The sequence below is a fragment of the Lontra canadensis genome, unplaced genomic scaffold (assembly GCF_010015895.1).
Source record: "Lontra canadensis isolate GAN:19392208 unplaced genomic scaffold, GSC_riverotter_1.0 scaffold22, whole genome shotgun sequence".
NCBI classification, from domain to species: domain Eukaryota; kingdom Metazoa; phylum Chordata; class Mammalia; order Carnivora; family Mustelidae; genus Lontra; species Lontra canadensis.
In genome coordinates, this window is record NW_022631016.1 from 6,959,937 (window position 1) to 6,981,369 (window position 21,433).

Consider the following 21,433-nt stretch of genomic DNA (forward strand, 5'->3'; position numbering starts at 1 on the left):
TTCAAGAATCAAACTGTACAATCAACCTATATAAGGTCACAACTGAGATTGTATCCTATCATTTGAAAGAGGCAAGCCCCTAGGCCCGTAAGAATCGATGCACACAGATTAAACATTGTGACCTAATGAGAAAGTAACATGTCAACTCTAAAAGGTTAGCTGTTAGAGAACAGCCAAAGGAGTGTCTGATACACATAGGTTAAACAAAAGCAGGGCCCATCACAGCTCTACGCACACTTACTCTATCCAAGTCCATCACAGTCACTGAATAAATTCAGGACAACAAATGGCCCCTATGCCAAAGAACCACCACATCACAAGGTTCAGTCTCGTCACTGTCGAGAAGGGTAGCCCCATGTGACTCACGTGTTTTTCATTTAATTTCTCTCTTCCCATTCATTTTCACTATGCCCCTAGGTCACTGGATACCTAATTTCTTACCCAAATGAGAAATCCTTTACTTATCTCGGAAACAAAGGGTGCTTCTGGTGTGTTGGCTTATCTATTTGTGTCAGTATCTGGGGAGAGGCACGGAAATATGGAAACAGAAAGAAGAGCAGAGAATTGAAGCAGGGCCATCATTCAGCAGCTCTGTCAGGGGCTGGGGCTGCTTCTGCAATATAGCAGTAGAAACGCATTTTAGATAAATGAAATGGACCCCTCCGTTTATCTACCAGCCTGCGATTGTCAGACAGTATTTGCTGCTGGCTCACAGAAACTTCCGACTTTATTTCAGGAAACCAAAGGAGACACACAACTAAGAAAAATATTCATGCATCTTCAGTTCAGTTTCTGGGGCATAAAATCAGAAATGGATAGGGAAAATCATTAAAGACGAAGACATGCATGACACAAGAGAATGCATTCAGTAATCAAGTATGTATTTCTTTCTTTTCTCAAAGACACACAAATATTTCACCTCTTTGGTGGCAGGGGCTGCTGCCTATGCAAGCAAGGTCTAGAGGATCAGGACAAGCCTAAGGAAATATGCAAACCTACTGAGTAATACACACCACAGTGGGTGTTCTTGGTTCCTTTCCCAGCTCTCCTTATAGAACAGTGGCCCTTCCACTGGCTTCTGGGAGCACTGGCCTGCACTGGCTCACAGTTGCCCCCCTCTCTGAAAACTGCTCTTGGCCGATGAGAACCACCTCTTTAGGAAACTATGTCACCATACCTCCCCCAAACATGAAAATCAGTAGCTAATGATTGAAAGACAAGTGGGAGTTGAGTATAAATCATCATCCCCCTGGCCTCAAAGGAGACCAACTGAGATTCTATCCAGGTTCCAGCATCCCCTTGGGATCAAGCTAATGCTAGACTCCAGCTCAGAGGAAATCCTTGCCTACTTCTACTCTCTGCTATATTGCTCATCCCCACCTGCTAAGAACATGCCCTCAGTAAAGCCCAAGCATACAGAATCCCTGTCTCTGGCTTCTAGGAAACCTCACCTAAAATCAAGATATAACTCATCATTATCAATTAACCACCACACCTGCTGTAAGCCAGCTGTCGACAACAGACGGCACGGCAGTCCGTACCAATGAGTACAGGAAAGTAGCATATTGGTTAGTGATGAAGAGAGTGTCCTCTGGAACCCAACATACCCAGATCCAAATCTTAGCTCGGTCACATGCCAGCTGGGGGGTGTTAGTTAAATCACATAAATTCTCCAAACATCAAGTCCTCCACTATTAAATATTAAAAATAATATAACTTCAACCTTAGTGATGTTGAGAGGGTAGAAGTCAAGACAGACGATGCATGTGAAGAGCTAAGCACAGAGTGAGGGTAGAGTGAGTGCCACCTCTACCGCTACTCTCATTGTCATCACGACTCTGTGGCAACTGGGTCCTTGCAGTTGCCTCAAATATGCATAATGCCACGTTCCCAATTGCAGGAAAACTTTTTCTTGAAGAAGAGGAAACCAGAGTCATCTGAGCAATGACAGCAGAAAGAGAAAGCAGAAGGATGGTGGACACTGCAATGTTACTGCTCAAAGGGATGGCAGGGACACTCCACTCCTCGCCCTGGCTCTTCTCTCCAAAGTACACCATGGAGAAAACTGAGGTCCAAAGAGGCTAAGTGGTTTATTCAAAACATCTCCACTTTGTGGCTTATAGACATGTTGGGAGCATGAATAAGTCCATTTGCGTGTCACAGAAAATGAGAATGGCAGTGGTGGAAGTGGGGCATGGAGAGCAGGGAGCAGTAATGGCATCCCTCGGGGCTAGTCTTGTTTATCCTAACATTGTCTGGGAGAAGAGTCTAGTGCCATCCCCCATTCTAATGCCCTGGTTTTCTGCTTCCTCCTGGTTTTGAAGACTATACTTCCTACCCGCCTTGCAGTTGATAGAGGCCATGAGACTGAGTGTTGGCCACTGGAATTTGGGCAGAAGGGAGATGTGCCACATCCAGGTATGGCCCATATGATCTCATCTGAGTGGTTTTCCATTCTGCCTTCCATGCTTCCCCTACCGAGGTGGGTTGAAGATGGGGGCCCATAATGCGGAACATGCCGGGCTCTTGGACGGCAGCGTAGCACGGGGTCCCTGCAGCCTCTGTGCTGGACTGTCACGCAAATGAGTAACGGGCTTTGTGTGTGTGTGTGCGTTCAGCCACAGAGAGAAGAGGACGGTCTGCTGACATAGTTAGCTCACCTTCACCGAGACTCTGACACTGGTAAACTCCTAGTCGTCATTATAAAATACACATAAACAACCGTAAATCCTTCAGCAAGTTATGAGGAAAGGAAAACAAGACGTTTGAATACACGGTAGCTAAACAGTACTTGACGGGGAATGTCCACCAAGGGTCCAGAACGTGGGGATGAAGGTTCAGTGGGACCACGAAGGCATTGTGCATGGACTCAAAATAAACGCAGCAACCCAACAGTGTCTGAAAAGCTAAAACAAACTGAGCAAAACAAAACAAATTACACTGCCTCATACTGTGTTCACTCATTCACTCAAGAAGCCCTCGCCGAGAATTGCTATGTACCAGATACATAACAAACCTTTTCTTAAAGGGTCACTTAGTAAATAGTTTAGACTTTGTAGACAGGCAGTCTCTGTGACAACTGGTCAACCCTGCTCTGCCGCAAAAGTAGACATTCTATGAGACACACGGGTGTGTCTGTGCTCTAAGAAACATCCCGAACTATAATCCCAGGCGGGCAGTATGCAAACGAACGGGCACGGCCATGTTCCGAAGTTTAACTACAAGCCACAAGCCCTGGTTTGCAGACCCCTGAAAGGTTTTTGTTTGTTTGTTTGTTTTTAAATATTTTATTTATTTATTTGACACAGAGAAAGAGATCACAAGTAGGAAAGCAGCAGGCAGAGAGAGAGGGGGAAGCAAGCTCCCTGCTGAGCAGAGAGCCCAATATGGGCCTCAATCCCAGGACCCTGAGTTCATAACCTGGGCCGAAGGCAGAGGCTTAACCCACTGAGCCACCCAGACGCCCCCACCCGAAAGGTTTTAATAACAATGATCTCTATGATACCTTCCACTTCTACAATATCATGATTTTAGGAACATGTTTGATAAAGAAAGGCAAAAATAAAGTTTAGGATTATGATTTCTGAGGACGACAGTAAGAGACTGGTCTCTCCTCATTCAATACAAATATAAAACTTGATTTAAAAAATTAGTCCATATGAAATACCCATGTGAATAGTTATTCTAAATGATTAAGTAACAGATCATTCTTTCAATTATACAAATGAACTCCATCAGAGGGTAGTTAACGCCATACTGCTATGGGCCATCAGAGAGGTCCTGACATTATAAATTGACTGAATTTATTTTTAAATTTAACTGCATATTGACAAAAGTAAGCCATCCAAACTCAAGAATTCTGGCAGCTTCTTTAGAAATGGCCACTAAGGTTTCAGACATGTGTTTGGTTAAATACATGAAGAAATCAAAAGAGAAAAAGTTCCTTAAGCACATCACAGATCTCACAGATTTAGTCTAGTTATCTTAACATCACAGACTAGAGAAGCAGCTTCTTCAAAGCAAGTGGGAGTCAGGCAACAATGATCTAATGTGGGGTTTCAACCTTGGGGCTATTTCCACCGTGAGCCAGGATAGTCTTTGTGGAAGGGGAGAGGCTGCCCTGTGCACGGTAGGATGTGCCGCGGCCCCCACCAGTAGTAAAGAGAGATTCCCACCAGGTTAAACAGCCCCTAGTTGAGGAAAACTGGTTTAGAAACTGTCTCAAGTTCAAACTCAATTCCCCAGACCTAAAGATTCGGGAAACAGAGTCAACATCTATCGTAACATCCAAAAGAAACCTCTACCAGTATGGACCAGGTTGTTAGAGACTTAACAGTTTTTAACTCAGAAATTGTGGAGAGGCATGTGGCAAATTGGAAAACAATTTCAACTTTTATCTTATTCCAAGCAGTTTTAAGTGCGAAATGGGCTGTGAATTCCTTTCCCACAGTAACAAAACAATACAAAAGTGGATTTGAGCAATTTCCCAAAAGAACATTAGCAAGACAGGGAGGCGAAGTGGGCCTCAGCCCCTCTGTGTTCTCAGAACCCCATTCAAGGAGCGTCTACCTCGGGCCATCCGAGGCACGATCCCAGATGGGTGAATGTTGTCCATTAGTCTCGAGGCCAGCTGCATTTTCTATTTTTCAAAAAGCTTCTTTGTTCTTGCAAAATAACTGCCACGATCAAGGCAAGAAGAAAAGTGAAGCTGAAGAGCCGACTCTGCTTCCAGGACAAGAAGTCAAGAGACGCGTAACGGCAGGCGCCTCGTTTTCCATCGCCGCGCTGATGGGTTTTCAAGATGCCACGGCTACAGTTCAGCACTCGGGGGCCAGGAGGAAACACATCACAGCCTGAGTGGAGAGATGCCTTAAAAAGGATATCACACGGATACTCTGATTCTCCAGACACTGATGAAAAACAGGTTTTATTTCCTTAAATTAAGGCAACTAACTCCCGATCTCACTCTAATACAAAGGGCACGCCTGTTTAACAAATATCCTGTGTACAGTCATTTTACCTCGCGGTGTATTTAGATGTGCAGATTTTTGGGGTGATGCAACGAGATTTTCCTCCAATGGGTCGCGTTCACTCAGGGTTTAACAGAGGAATTCTGCCGCAACCCAATGCCGACTCAAATCATTACTGCGTTAGAGACGCGCCAGTGGTGGCTCGCCCTTACAAGACAGGCCAAGGGAAAAAGAACTCTGATTCAGGGCTCTGTTGACTCCGGTCCCTGAGTGCTTCTGGCATCAGGCTTGTCAGGCCGTCTGAGTGTCCCCGTTCTGAAGCCACCTCACCAAAGTTCATTTTTCTCACCTGAGGGTTCTGGTACAGTTCCACGGGCTGAGCCCCACGGCAGGACCATCTTTGGATGGACAATGGCTCTGACTCCCACGTGTAATGCCCACACCTTATGTTCCGTCCTCCTTCTCTGCCCTCGGGGGACTAACACCTGGTCCCTCCCCTTCTTCTCTCACAAAACATAAACTGGGGTCTCCAGTATGGGGACCCGAGGAAGGGCAGAGGGACAGGAGCCACTCAGAGGCATTCATTGTGCCCCTGGTCTGGCCAAGAGCTGTGCTCGCTACCCTAGGTAAAGCGGCACGCTGAATCTGGGGGACACCGATGGGGGACAGTCTCTAGAATTCTATAATTACCAGTCAGTAGGAGGACAAAAAGGAATATTAATCAGCAACTTCTTTCTCATTTCTGATCCTAAATACTGTCAAGGCAGGAGACGAACTTGGAGAGGAAGTGTAGAACAGGACAAAGCAGATGACTGGCGCATCAGAAAGGAATGAACCAGAGCCAGCAGCTGGCCCTTTCGTCCCGGAACCGTCCTTTGTGGTGAGAGGGCGCGTGCACCTGTTCCTGGACGCTTCTCCCGGCAAGCGCTGCTCATTGCGCTAGTCTCTCGGCTGTGTTCCTTGCCTCAAATTTAGGGACAGAATATAAAGCTTACCTACACCCCACCAATGTGAAGCCTAGAAATTTAAAGAACGAGCATATTACTCGAAATCAACAGACATTCATCTTGAGTCCACCACTCGCCAGATAACCCAATGATCCGCTCCAACCAGACACCAGCTAACAAGAGAAGGTTCCTCGGGAACGGGGTGGATCTCCATGTGAGCCAGCGAGGGCTCGTCCGAAGTAGAGGCTGAGGCGGCGAAACACACCAGAGGGTCACCGGTGCCACGCAGACTCGGGACAAGTTACAAAGAGGGGCTGAGTAGGGATAGGTCACCTTTGGGGCTTTGGGGGGACTCAGGATCCGGAGCCTTTTACGAGATTAAGAGGGTGGGGTGAAAGCGTTCACCAGAGAGGACAGTGAGAGCACATATCTGCTGCTGGGGAAGAGGCTCCAGGTTAAGAAGCTTTAAGCCGCCTGACGACCGGCCAGGTGGGGGCCCCAGCGTGACGGGGAGACGCAACAGCACTCGCGGCCACCGGGCAGTGGACCCGGCTGTCACGCCCAGGAGGGGCAAGAGCCAATGAAGCCTTGTCTGGCGGGAACAAGGGCTGTGAAGGTTCTCCACTCTGATTTCTCCATTCAACCAGGTAGCCCTCGCCATGCTGAGCTCCTGGACGGAGGCTACTCTGAACCCCAATGTGCTTTCTGTGTACAATCCACAGGAGATTTTATAGATTTAATGCAAAGAAAAAAAGGGGGGGCCCGCCTGGGTGGCTCAGTGGGTTAAAGCATCTGCCTCTGGCTCAGGTCATGATCCCAGGGTTCTGAAATCGAGCCCCGCATTGGGCTCTCTGCTCAGCAGGGAGCCTGCTTCCCCCACTCCTCGGCCTGCCTCTCTGCCTGCTTGTGATCTCTGTCTGTCAAATGAATAAATAAAATCTTTAGGAAAAAAAAAAAGAAGAAGAAACATAACATCTCATTAGTTTCTTATAATGATTTCATATTGAAATGACCTTTTCAATATAATGAGTGAAGACCAATATATTTTTTAAAATAATTCCCATATCTCTGCACTTAGTTCAATGTGACCACAGGTTTCAGTCAACTAGCCATGAGGCTCAAGTGATGTTTCTAGCAGACAGCGCCACTCACAACACCAGCACAACCCTCTCCTTATCAGTGCACCTCTCTTTTTGGTCACCCTTGGAAATCGTCATTTAAACTAAAATGATGTGTTCCTAGAAATCAATCAGACCACTTTACCAAAGACATGCAGGAAAGAACAGTGTGCTGGGAAGAACTGACAGTTTAATCTCTCTCCACAATGAGTAAACGGTAGGCTTCCGAGCAGCACATACACCACAAATGTGCAAAAGAAGAATTGTACTGTTTTGGACCAAAGGCATGGCGATGTCTGACAGCTATCCCAAGGCACTGTCGTCAAAGCCCCCGTTCAGAAAGTCACGGTCCTCTTGCTGGGTCCTCAGTCAGCAGGCCGTGCTCTCTCTCTTACCAGGTGGTGGTGCTGGTGGGTTCCATCAATGTCATCAGCTCCATCAATGACCTAACCTTGATTTCCACCAAAAGGCAATCACAACAGTGGGAAGCAATGATGGGAAGAACGACTTGGTTTCTCCATGGCCACAGCAATAGCCTGCACACGTCCATGGCAAAGGCATGGCCCAATTCTTTGCATCTCTTTATTTTGCAAGGAAAAGTTGAAAGAAAAACACAATGGACTCTCATAAGCCCTTCACCTAAATTCTCCAACTTCCCCCTTTATTATTTAATCACATTTGCTGTACCATTCTTTCTCTCTGGGTGCATGTATTTTTTAAATGATTTCAGAATATATTGGAAAAACCATACCCTTTACTCATACTTATCTCAGTAGGTTTGTCCAAAGAACAAGATGAGTTTCCTACATAATCAAATCATAGCTATCAAAATCAGAAAATAAATACATTTCTACTACTTCATCTACAGACATTGAATTTTTTTTTAAGATTTTATTTATTCATTTGCCAGAGAGAGAGCACAAGACGGGGGATCAGCAGGCAGAGGGAGAAGCAGACTCCCTGCTGAGCAAGGAGCCTGATGCAGGACTCGATCCCAGGACCCTGGGATCATGACCTGAGTCAAAGGTTGATGCTCAACTGACTGAGGCACCCAAGAGCCCCCAGACATTAAAATTTTGCCAGTTGTCAAAATAGTGTCCCTGAGAGCTGAGAAACAATTTTTTCTTTTTCTGTTCCAAGATCCGAGTTGGACCAAGTGTCTCATTTTGTTGCCATGCCATTTTGTCTCCTTGATGAAGGAGACTCGCCCTTCTTGGTTTTCACGCCTTTCATGGCCTGGTGATTTGTGTAGAGTAGAGGCCAATGTTTTATAGAATACCCCTCAGTTTTGGTCTGTATAATGGTTCCTCCTGATGAAAGTGGTTATAATCTATAGTTCAAATATCAAGGAAATCCTGCTGTGCCCTTCCCTGTACATTGAATCAGGGCATGTCTGCTGGCTCATTTTCTCATCACGGGTGAAGGGACCTTTGATTCCTTGGTTACGGTGATTCTGGCTGGTTTCTTTACCATCAAAAGACAGTTTTCTTTTTATAAAGAGTAAATATGTTATAGGTAAATTGAGACCACATAAATATCTCAGTCATCATCAAAGCCTCACCCCTACACTTTCACAGCCATTGATCATTTGAGCCTGAATCAATTTTTAGTATCAAGGTTACCAAATAACAATTTTGTAATTAAATCACCCCTTGAGTATTTGTCATGTGGCATTTCACAGAAGGAAGAATGTTCCCTTCTGCCTCGTCTGTGTGCTCATTCAGTTATTCTGATGTTAGTATATCCTCACTGATTCCAAGTTTATTCAACATGTTATAATCTGAGACCATGATGATTTAACAATCAAATTATATGAGATTTCTTCACTGAACCCACTTCCAGCTATGCCTAGGACCTCCTGACCTGCTCTCATCATGCTTTGATCATCATGTCCTTAATTCCCGAAACAAAAAGATATCCCAGGTTTCCCTGGGACTTTCACTACCCAGGCCCTGGAACCAGCTACTTCTCCAAGAAACGTTGGTTCCTTTTAGTGAGGAATTAAATTTAGAAACGAAGAACTGTAGGGGCATCTGGGTGGCTCAGTCAGTTAAGCGTGTACCTTCCTCTTGGGTCATGATCCCAGGGTCCTGGGATAGAGTCCATGTAGGGCTCCCTGCTCAGTGGGGGGTCTGCTTCTCCCTCTCCCGTTGCCCCTCTCCCCATTTGTGCTCACTCTCTCTCTCTCCCAAATAAATAAAATCTTAAGGAAAAAAAAATGAAACCAAAAACTGTATAATAAATGCATTGTTACTAGGATGTCAAAGCTTCCAGACCCTTTCAGCCCGGACAACCAGGAAACAAGGAAATGAGTAAATGCACGTAAATAAATGTTTCTACACATGTCTACACACTCCACTTTCTCCCACACACACTGCCACAGATAATCCAGTATACTGCAAGCACCAAAATGAGCATAATATATAGTTCCCATCTATTGAAAGCTCTATACCTTTTATAAAGGATTACTGAAAATCAGAGTTTTAAAACAGCATTTTGGTTAAATGGCAGATCATTTGGATTTCTTATTAATACCTTCATGATTTTACCAACAAACCGACTCATTTAAAGACTTACATACTAAATTACAATGGCAAGACAATTAATTCATTGCCTGGTGGGATGAAATGATCACAACAGTAAGTCATTATTTATCACCATCACTTTTAAAAACAAAAGCAGTTAAGACTTATTGAGAAATTCCTGAGCCTTCTCCCTTTTGCACACCTTCTCTTACTTAATTTGAGCAGTAACAGTGTGAGGATGATAGTCCTTTGTGGCCACTTCACAGATGAGAAAACACACAGTCGCAGGGACACGTGAAGCTATATCCCAAACCCACATCTACAGATGTTTGGAGCCCTTGCTTTTTACCAAAATTAGCTTTGGCTTATTTTGAAGCCCTGGTGAATCAAAGATGGGTCTAGTACTAAATCCTTGCTCGATCTGGAGTTTCCTGGATGCTCACGCATTCCAGCGTGACAGAGAGAAGACACTAGTCTCAACTTCTCTCCACTGGTTCTTAGACTCTAGTACACGAGGCTGATACTAAAATTGGCTGAAGAACTTTTCCCCAAGTTGCACCAAGCCCAGGAGTTCTGGCACATTCTGTGGGGAGTTCCAGATGCTCGGCCGGGGATTTATTCATGTCCTAACTCTCCCCTTGTCCAAGGAGACCCTGGGTACCAGACACTTCAAGAAGCCAGTAGGGCAAAAGTGGGCCCTGGTGATTCATATCTGGCACTAAAATACATCCCCTATTCGGACAGAAGGACCTCAGGCTCCTTCCTCACACTGTAACACTGGAAGTAGGCAAATGGCATCTCTATCTATCAACAATTACTCTTTGCTCTATGTGATTTTCAATCCCTCTGTTCATATTGATCTCATTCCAGGTGATAAAGAGGAAACAAAGATGTTTTTCCAGGAAAACTGAGTTCCACAACAATCTGATGGCTAAAGGCAGCAAACTACATAACCAGCGACTCACTGGGGGGAAGGGCGCCCCCAGGCGCTGCGGAGGTGTCCTTCGAATTGTCTACCATTTGACAAAGGATAAGTCGGGATGATGCCATGACAGGAAGGCAGGCCGCACGGTAGGAGAAAAGGGCCAATGGGGAGTGAAAGCAGGGGATGAGTCACGTCAAAGAGGGCATCCAGGAGTCCTGCAGCCTGGCCCGCTGTAGAAACGTGCCCCCGCTCTGCCCAGATCAGTCCCTTTACAGACACTGTCTCCCTCCCCTCCAGCAGTGAGCTAATGGGGTGGAAACTGGGAGCTTGAGAAAGGTAAATCGCACCTACCTGGATCAGGGACAAATCCTCGAGCTGTAACCTGAAGAGGTAGTTTCTACAAAATACAAAAAGAGAGCAGTTTTATTTTTAATGGATATAAACTATTACAGGTCATAAAAATCATGAGAACAAGGGACAACAAAGTAATGATTTTTGGCTTCCTAAGCCTTCTCCTGCTAAGAATGTGTTTAGCACAGTTCTCCTCACACCTTGGAGTTCACAGGGACATTCTATATGTCAAGAGGTGCCCATTTGGGACTGGCTAGAAAGTTAAGAAATAAGGGGTGTGTGTGTGTGTGTGTGTGTGTGTGTGTGAAAGAGACAGAGAGAGACAAAGGTAAACCTCAGTTATTAACTGACTCTCTTAATCTATGGGATGGACCAAAGGAAATGGGCAACGGATTCTGAAACTGATTTTAAGTTAAGTAAGACAATCACAAAACCACTCTTCACGAGTCTTCATTCTTAAAGATCATGGACATTCACCACGATATACAAGTACAACACGTCCAGCTTTCGAATTCAACCGTAGCCTGAGCAATACAGTGTCCTCTCTTGCTTGAATGCGGTGTGTGTACATTTAGAAGCCTAAACTCGTCGGTCTGCCATCAAGGCTTTGAAAGGTTCCCTGAGGCTGCCCAGGTGTGAAGCAAGAAAGCAGAGAAAAGGAAACTGTTTTCAACAATGAAGCAGAAGAACAATGACGTAAACAGTTGAGAACAGATTCATAGAATCAGCGTCGCAGACGGGAAAACGCAAGTATCAGCCCCCATTAGGCGTTGGCTTTATTGCTGTAGCTTCTAGAAACAAATTGGCCTCCCTCGTGGGAGATGCTCTGGCCTCTGACTCAAATCCTGCCTGCCCCCTCACCTCATGCTAAAGAGGAGCTGATGTGGCTGAAGCCACATTCTGGGGATCGTGGAGGAGAAAGTTAGCCCAGATGCAAACAGTAAGTGCCAGAGAAGCGGCGCAGAACGGAAACCAGCTGCGACGAATGCATGAGTGTGGGAAGGGTCTCCAAGAAGCTCTGTTCCACGTGATGGGCTGCCCAGGACGATGTCCACGGCACTAGCAGAGAGAGGAAAGCGTCCCGACAGCAGCCAGATATGAACGCAGATTATTTTCATTATTTGGGGAGGCGGGTAGATCTCAGAAGTAGCCACGCTGTCCTGGGGGGGCATGACAAGTGACAGCCAAGGCAGGCCAAGGGCATGACCTTGGGGAGACTGAGAAGCAGCTTTATCAAGTGGGCAGCAATGGGAACTCAAAGCCAAGAAGGAAGCCAGTGTCCAGCAGCATGTGTGTGTGCACTGCTTAGAGGAAGAAAAGGACAAGCTCACTTTCAGAGGACCCGCCCCCGGGGCACTCTGCTTTCTCCAGGTTTGTCCCCGAGCATGGGGACACTGCCTTCCAGCACTCAGTGAGCCCAGCCTCCCCTGAAGCCTCCCAGCAGCCTCTACACCACACTCTTTCCGAACTTTCAATTTTAGCTCTGAAATAACGCGGGGGAAGCTCCCAGAAGCATGGCTTGGCACTCGCCACCTCCGCCACAAAGTCAAGTGGGGGAAAACTTCCACGGTCTCTTGGGACAGGCAGCCCGCAGCCCTCTCTGCAGACCCAGATCAAGGATGCCTCCGACGAGGGAAGGGGACCACACAATCTGTTTTTATTATGTCCAGCGCCACGCAGAGGAAAGGTTTCCAACAGAAACCTCCTCCTGCGGGGGAAGGAACGTGAACTTGGCGCGGGCGTGGAAGAGCATTGTTGAGCTGAAGGCACCAGGGGAGGCCGGCGAGCATCTGGGGATGTGCCAAGCCTTCGCCTGCTGTGAAACAGAGGCCCAGGAGTCCTCCAAGAGAGACTGGGCATCGGGACACCCGCACAGATCAACTTTCCCGGGGACAGGCTTACAAGTGGCACCGGCGCAAAGACTGGCCAGAGCGCAAACAGTGCCGTTATGAGCACCACGGCTCCCCACCCTCACGGGGGTCCCGTAACTGGCTTCCTGCCTGTAGGACGCCACCAGTGGTCACATGGGCCATGACTCCGGGAGGCGGGCTCACCTCGTGGTGAAAAATGTCTGCGCAAAACCAAAGCTGTGCCACGTATACAACCTCAGGAACAAAGTGCAAGCCCTCCATGCCTCAGTCTTCTCATCTGTCAAATGGGGCTAAGAATCCTACCTACGCCCTGCAGCTGTTGGGAGGGTTACATCCAAGGACAACATGGACAGTGGTGTCTGTCCACAGCAAGCACTCCATCAATCGTAGCTCCTTCCAGAAGGTTATGGGAAATACTGAAATTCCCAGACACACTGAAATTCTCGGGATGTTCTCCATCATCCAGAGAAAGAGAGAGAACGTCTGCTCTCCGGGTGTTTCACGTTTTAGGCACACGGCAGCGTGACTCTCCGTGTTCTGGAGAAGCACTGCTGTCGGAAGAGGTGGTATGACACCATGGGCTTTCTAGAACAGAAGATAGCACTGTTTATCTAGTCACGATTCTGGAACACAGTCTGCACACTCTTAACTCACTAGCTCTTTGAAGAAAGACTTTTTCTGTAAATACTTTCAGTAAAAGAAATTATTCATATTTTTAGTCAATTAATGACCCAAGGGCTCTGACAAGGTTATAAAGCCACCCCCAACCCGTCTCTCTCTCCTTTCCTCTCTCTTTTCTTCTCTCTCCTTTTCTCTCTCTCTTCCTCTCTCTCTTCTTCCTTTTCTCTCTCTTCCTGTCATACACTCCCCCACCGCCATGTACACATACATGCACATGTGCACACACACATATCTATATCTGGAAACTTTCTGGAAAGGCACTTCTCATACATAAACTAAGAGCTGGAGTTTCCCTCACACCACTGAGGAAAGAGGACGGTAGTGTCCCCCGTGCTCTGTAGAGCTCTGGCAGGACAACTGAGGGAAAAGTTCCAAGATCTCTTTCTACTTGGGGAGTGGGTGAGAGGAGGTATAGAAATCACTCTCTGAAAACCCTGTACCCAGTTTTCAGGTACCGTCTATGGGGGAAGGACTATGGTGTGAATGCCTGCGACTCCCCAAATTTCTTAGGTTGAAATCCTAACCCCCAAAGGTGATGGTGATAGGAGGCGGGACTTCTGGGAGGTGATTAGGTCATGATGGCAGAGCCTTCATCAGTGGGATTAACGGCCTGATTAGGCTCCGGACACTTTTCACCTTTCTACATGCGAGGACGCGGCAAGGTGTCTGCCATCTGGAACCCAAAGAGGGTCCTCCCCAGAACCCAGCCGTGCTCCCCGATTTTGGACTCCTGGCCTCCAGAACTATGAGAAATAAATTTTCATTGTTTATAAGCCACCCAAGTCTATCAAGTTTTGTTCTAGCAGCCCCAAGAGACCAAGATAGGAAGACGCTGATTTATGATAAGAAACATGCCACATTCTCGGTCCACATGTCCCCAAGCAAAACTCACTCTGCTGACCGTCAGGTGACAGTCTGTAAGGAGCCCTCCCTGTCCCCACCATCACTGGGGAATTTCGCTCATTTACTAGTACCCCCCTGAGCACCTCACAGCTGTGGTCCCCTCCCTGCCACTGGCCAGCAATACATCAATATGGCAGAGACACGCAAGAGGTGAACAGAAGGGAAGGGGACAGAGGAGGAGCCACAGTAACTAGGAGATGCCACCGCCGCTGCCATGCCCAGTGCCCCCATGGAGAGAAGCACAAACAAAGACTGGGACATCCCCTTTGGTATTTTCTGGGCTACAGGACGCAAACCAGTCATTATTTTTAAACTATCCTCAGCTTTTTGTTGTTGTTTTTCTTTTAATCTAAAAACAAAACAAAAAAAGGTAGAGAATTCAAGAACTCCAAAGCTGAGTCGTCATTAGAAGGTATATACCACCAATCTGCTGATGAGGAAAAGTCTGCAAATTAAGAGGTATGATGGGATTTATTCAAGATTATTAGGATCAGATAAAATCTCAGCATGAGTATGAAGACCTCTCACGCTCTACTGTCCCTCGGCCCATCGTGCCACTCAGCGTCAAAAGCCAGTCCTCCCATGACCTCTTTCTAATTTCACCAGCACCCACACTCGTAGCCACAGCCCCACACAACCACACAGTAACAGTCGTTACCGCACAATCATTTGTCTTCGTTTCAATTCACAGGTGCATTTGCATACCGTTTTGAGATGATCCAAGTCTCAACACTGCTTAATGGCAAGCTTTTGATTCTAGGTAATTGATTCTCACCCCTGGGACTGAGATCTGACTGTGACATATGTCTCCCCATTAAGCGAACATGTTAATCCTACTGGTCTGGCTGATTAAATGGGGCCTCCTTTCTCTCTCCTGATTTCCCACAAATTCTTCCTGAAACCGCCTGCCCGTACTTTAAGAATGCCCATGTTTCTTCATTTATGGCCTGAGAGAGCTATGCTATACCATCTCCCAGTGTCTTTAAGTCACACAAATTCCTACAAGACCATGACCCTTCTTAGATAGCAAATCGGCAAGAGAGTTGCGTGAATATGTGATCAACGGATGAAAGACAGTTATCCTGACATATTTCAATAAATTCTGAGGAATACATTGAGTGTTTTTGTTTTCTGGAGCTCAGTACCAAATTTCAAAATAATTTTAAATGAAATTTCAGCATGTAAGGGAGGAAGGATAATTCTTTTTTTTTTCTTGCTTTCTTCTTTTTTCAGAGAGGGAGAGGTGGGTAGGGGGGCAGAGGGAGGGGGACAGAGAGCATCTTAAGCAGGCTCCACACTCAGCACAGAGCCCAAAACAGGGCTAGATCTCACTACCCTTAGATCGTGACCTGAGCCGGAATAGTTGGCGGCTTAACCAACTGAGCCACCCAGGTGCTCTGGAAGGATAATTATTTATTAACAAAAACTCATTCAGCAAGTATTTACACATAATATTTGTTAATTATAGTCAATGGATTAAGCTAACAAAAATTTTGAGACTAAAATTACTCAAAACAGGTTACCTCTAACTTTACACTGCCTCAACATCTATTGAAAGTTGATCTTTGTGTCACTTGGTTACATTTTTGCTGCTATTTCTTGTTCGATTTGGGACACCAGGAGTTGGTAAGAGCTTTCAAAAATTCGTTTAATGCATGACTATAGTCTACACAAAATCCAAGCTAGCAGTTTAATGCCTCCTTGGACCTTTCAATAGTAGAAATAAGTAATATGGAGTCTTTCACTATTCACTTTATCTATCATGATTTCCAGTGACTTAAAAGATATTTTTAAAAAAAAATGAAATAGAAACAAAACATTTGTGGAATTCCCTCATCACCTCCCTGGAACTTAAGAACCTGACAATACACAGCGCAGATCCCACGATGCTCAAACAAACGCCTTTCCTCAAACTACTTGGTTCCAAGCACAACTCCGAGTCCATTTTTGCCATTGGAAACATTCCAACCCAGCGAGCAATGTGAGGGACCCAAAATCCCCCAAGACAGCTTGATCCATCACAGCTGAGGTCAATGACCTACGAAGTTGAAGATTACAAAAAGAAAGAAAATCTTCTAAAGGGAATAAAAAATGGCTATTCCCAGATGTTGGGCCACTCACACACTAAAGTGAGATCTATGGTCCCTGGAAGTGGCTGTTCTCCAGGGCATTAGAGAAGGGCCAACTACTTTATCTTGTAATTGTGAGCTCACCAGGGAGGGAAAACAATGTATGTGAGGTTTACAAGAAAGGCTACCAACCTTTCCAAGGGGATGGAGTAATGGTTCTGGCTCTCTGCCAACAAGGAATACTAACCAAATGTTTCCTATAGGATCGGTTTCTCTTGTAGGGCAATGCTTTGAGCAACCTAAAGCATTTAAGTGGTCTCATTCATCTTCCTAACACCCTGAGATGTAAATAGGTAGTAATAAGGAATATTGCTGTTCTTCAGGGACAAAGGCAGTGGTGCAAGAGGTTAAGAGATTAGAGATTTTAGAAGTATTAGTTGTACAGTTTAAGGGGAACTATTCTGCCTTTCCATTCGCCCCTCCTCGTTACAGTACAAAGCAAGAGTTAACCACATGGTAAGGGTTCAGTTTTACGACAACAGTAAATAAAAGTAGGAGTGTTTCTTCCCTTGGTATGGATCTCCTTTTTTTCACATGTCTTGGAATAAAATTTGACATTGTGCATTCAAATGTAATAACTGTATTACTTTTCAGAGTCATAATATATGAGGGATACAAAGATCCAACAGACTGAAGAATTCAAATCACAAAGACATTAAATTTGGCAGACACAAACTGACAGTTTCCCCACTAGACATCTGAGGGCTCTTTCTCCCCCCCCCCCACTGGAGTTTATTTCTTATCGATTGCAGGATTGCATAACTCATTCCTGCGTCCCATCCTGTCCCCCAGTGGCCTATTAGCAACAAATCACTAAGCACAACAATAAATTCTCGGAGGGAGCAGTGCGGCCTTAATAGATGAAGTTCATTTGCGTCTTCATGTAACGTAATAAAATTCAGCCGGCATTAAAGAAAAGGTTGAGCCATCATGAGCATATTAACTAAATGACTCATTTTATCTAGAGACACTATAAAACTTAACTCTGACCTCCATTAATTATGAAAGACACAGGTGTTTTAAAATGACATTCTCTTAGAATAACTCAATTGGTCTCTGATGAATATAGCTATAAAATCAAAGAAGAAAACTCCAGGTTCTTATTGAACATGTAGGTTCAAGGCTTGCTCATACCCAAGGAGCAGGAGACTGAGTAATTAAGACAGACAGATATGCACTTTGCATGAAGAGAAGACAGAGACAAAACAGCAGGTAAACCTATCAAATATGTTTTAAACAACGATGACAGCGACTTCTCTTTCCACTCAATAGATGCTTAGACCATGGTCGATCATGAAACCATCTGAAGTCATACACACACTGCAGAGAAATCATCACCACTTGGGGAAATCTGAGAGCGGACGTCAGCTGGGAGGCCGGCCTCTCGTGCACCCCCGTCAGCCTCGTCCTACCTGACTCCTCTTCATGGTGGGATTCCATAACCCCTGCTGTCAGCACATGACTGCGCAGAGCTTGAAATCATGACGTTGTCCAAGACACCCGAACTTTCAACTGCACTGATAGGCTTGAATATTAAAATGTAAGTTCATGATTTATAAGCTCAGGAAAATAACTATCTCCTTTTAAGCAAAACCAAATGTCTTTTATAAAAATTATTTTATTACCTAAATAATACAGCAATCATCTCAATAACCATGAAGAAGCTGAAGATTTCATCTCACCCTGTAACCAACTCAGGCAGCTCACCACCCTACCTATAACGTTGTTCCAAAGAGTTCATTACGCTGGCTGATGCCAGACCAGTTCCAGGAGCCTTTATTTTCCCTGGCGTTATAACCATTCCAAAAATATCTCTTTCGGGGCGCCTGGGTGGCTCAGTGGGTTAAACCTCTGCCTTTGGCTCAGGTGATGGTCTCAGGGTCCTGGGATCGAGCCCCGCATTGGGAATCTCTGCTCAGCGGGGAGCCTGCTTCCCCCCTCTCTGCTTGCCTCTCTGCCTACTTATGGTCTCTCTCTGTCAAATAAATAAATAAAATCTTTAAATATATATATATATATATATATATGTATGTATGTATGTATATGTATTTAAAGATTTTGTATGTATGTATATGTGTATCTTTCATGGGCTTTTCCCACAGATTTGGGGGGGGGACTTAATCCATTTTTTTAACTATTCAGCTGGATCACATTTAGATCCCAGTTTAGGAATAACAAGTTCCTGCATGAGCTACCTCCTCGGTCAAAAGTGTTCCTACCCTCCTCAAAAACAGTAGGCTATGAAAATTTTTAAATAATTCTGATTTTATTACTGTTGTCATGACACATTGTCATGACATGCCCCTAAAATTGCATTGGATGTTTTCATTCTTTATGCCCCAAAGGTTATTTCAAACCCTCTAAAAGTCTTGGTTATTAGGATGTTACAAAGAATACATCAAAACCAAGAACAAATCATTTTAATGGCACTCTTGTGTATTTAAACACCAAGATTAAAAGGCACAGAAGTAGATGGAGAGCTTCTCGTTACTAGCAAGCAAAATGAAGGAACAAAGACGGATTCCGAGAGACAAGCAACAATTAAGACCAATACTGTTAGCAAACTGCAGAGACATAAAATCAGAAAAACCTTTTCCCATAAGCATATTTAGGGTCAAAGTTATGAATCAATATTGTTAATAATCACACTGATAATTTAAATTTTATTATGCTCTAAATATGACTTGTAAATCCCTCCGTGCTTTAAGAATTACAGATGATGACTTATTGCCCCAAATTGAACTCACAACTTCTGCTTTTGTGGGTCCACTGGGTATCTGATTCATTCCTTCCCATTTTTCAGTTAATAGAGATCATATTTCATTGGAAAAAATACCAACTGAACCATCTTACGATTCCCTTAACCTCTACTTTCTTAGGAATGTTCACTCCTCAAGAGATTTCCTTATATAATTCTTTTTCTGGGTTATCTTCAGAGTTAGCAAAAGCTGGAAATTTTTTTCATGTATTTTCAAATAATCAAAGAGTTGCAGTTAATTCCCCACATGCACAGGGCTAGCTAATGCCATCACAATAAGCCACACTCCCAAACCTTGCTCCAAATCTCATCTTCCAAACTTGCCTTCTGCCATCCCGTTCCAGTCGCCATCAATCACTATCAAACCCAGCTCTGAAGTAAGTCTCAAATCTGACTCTCTCTCATTTCCACCATCACTGCCTGAGTATACGTTCTTTCTGTCATCTGATCCACAGCCCCAACCTCAAACTCTAGAACACTATGCACACAATATGGTAGAAGTATCTTCCTAATGCAAGTCTGAGCATGTAAATACGTAGGCTTAGAAATCTCCTTAACTCCTAATGCCTTTACCAGAGGTTCTCAAATCTGCCAGGCCAGTAGATCCTCAGAAACTTAATTAAGCCAAAGATTCCAACATCACTTCCAGAACGTCTAACCGCAATGGTCTGAAGAGGGGCTTGGGTATCTGCATTCTTATAAGGCCTCTCATGACTGCCAAAATTAGAATCACTGGTCTGGAGGTTTAAGTCCAAGCTCCTCCATAATCTGACACCTCCTAGAGCTCCTGCCTCCCCGGGAACAACGTCCACTCTGTCACCAACTGGTCCAGTCAAGCTGAGTTCTTCTCAACCTCATCAGGATCTCCAATGTTCCCCAAGGTACAGTCTTTCTGGCAAGAAGACCTTCCATCTGCCAGACTCCTACTGCATTTCCAAGGCCCACCTCAAAGAGCACCTTCTTGATGCACCCTTTTCAACCCAAAAGACCATCATGTTTCTTTGTTCTTGGGGTTTCCAGGGCCCTTGACCCAGGCCTTCCTGAGAAACTCTCATTGCCTGTGTTCCCGCCATAGCCAACGGCCAAGAGTCACCAAAGGTTTTCTTTAAGGGCCGGACAGCAAACGCTTTGCCTTTATGGACGGCCTCAGTTGCAACTACTCATCTCTGCAGACAAAACTCAAAACCAGCCACAGGAAATACAGAAGTGAATGGGTGTGACGGCGTGCCAATACAACTTTATTTACAAAGACAGAAGGCCGACTCTGGAGCCTCAGCTTGCCAACCTTGCGCTAGGTTTGCACTAGGCTATGAAGTCTTCAAAGGTAGAGACTGCCCTTCATCTTTGTTTCCCCAAGCCTTAGAACCTTCCTGGCATGAAGGAGGTTCAATGAATATTTGATAAATGAACAGTCATGGAAAAGTAACTAAGTAAACTGATATACTCTGATGGACCCTCTGTGGGACTGGCTGGGAGCAAAGCCCTCAACACCCAAACACTAGCAGACACACATGCTCAAACGAAAAAGGCAGATGAACTTTCATTACACGGCTTTGTTGGCTCATTCATGCATTTTGGAAAAAAAGGACTTTATAATGAAATAAATAATTTGCTGCCAGACTTATCTGCGCCCCAGTTCCAGGAGGGAAGAAAGTGCAGAGATTACTCTCTCTCTCCTTTTTTTACAACAGCAAAAGGAACACAATGTGCAGAAATCTTTCCCACAAGAGGGTCTGCCGACCACCTGTTTCTCAGAAGCTCGCACTCCTGGACCCCGTCCATCCCGAGTCAGCAGAGCTGGGAGCAAGGGACCAAGGAAGCTTCACCTTGAAAGAACAGTGGTGATGCTTAGGTATCCTGATGTCTGGCAAATATCCAACAAAACGTAACGAAGCCAGCAGACAAGGAGTGGGACTTTTTAAGCCAGACCAGGTTAATTCATCAAGTAGGCTTCCTGGAAGAAAGGAGACTAATAGGTATAAGGAGGAGGAAAACGAGAAAAGAGAATCTGAAGAGAAGCACAAATCTACCACTCCAGTGCCAACCCTGAGAAGGAAAATGATGGAGAAGAGAAAATATTCAAGGAATAAACTAAAGGGGGAAAAAAAATTTCCAGGGGGCACCGAGGTGGCTCAGTCGGTTAAGCACCAGACTCTTGATTTCTGTTCAGGTCATGATCTCAGGATCCTGGGATTGAGCCCCACATCAGGCTCCCTGCTCAGCACGGAGTCTGCTTTAGAGTCTCTCTCTCCCCT

The 21,433-nt window shown here is 45.2% G+C and overlaps 1 protein-coding gene across 1 annotated transcript in view; it reads right to left on the reverse strand.

The window, feature by feature from the left end:
* The window catches only part of SEMA5A (semaphorin 5A), a 297,989-nt gene that overhangs the window by 226,588 nt on the left and 49,968 nt on the right, over window positions 1–21,433 (reverse strand). The window contains exon 3 of the mRNA XM_032861862.1: window positions 10,837–10,882. Coding sequence (XP_032717753.1) covers window positions 10,837–10,882 — 46 coding nt within the window. The remainder of the gene's footprint in view (window positions 1–10,836; window positions 10,883–21,433) is intronic.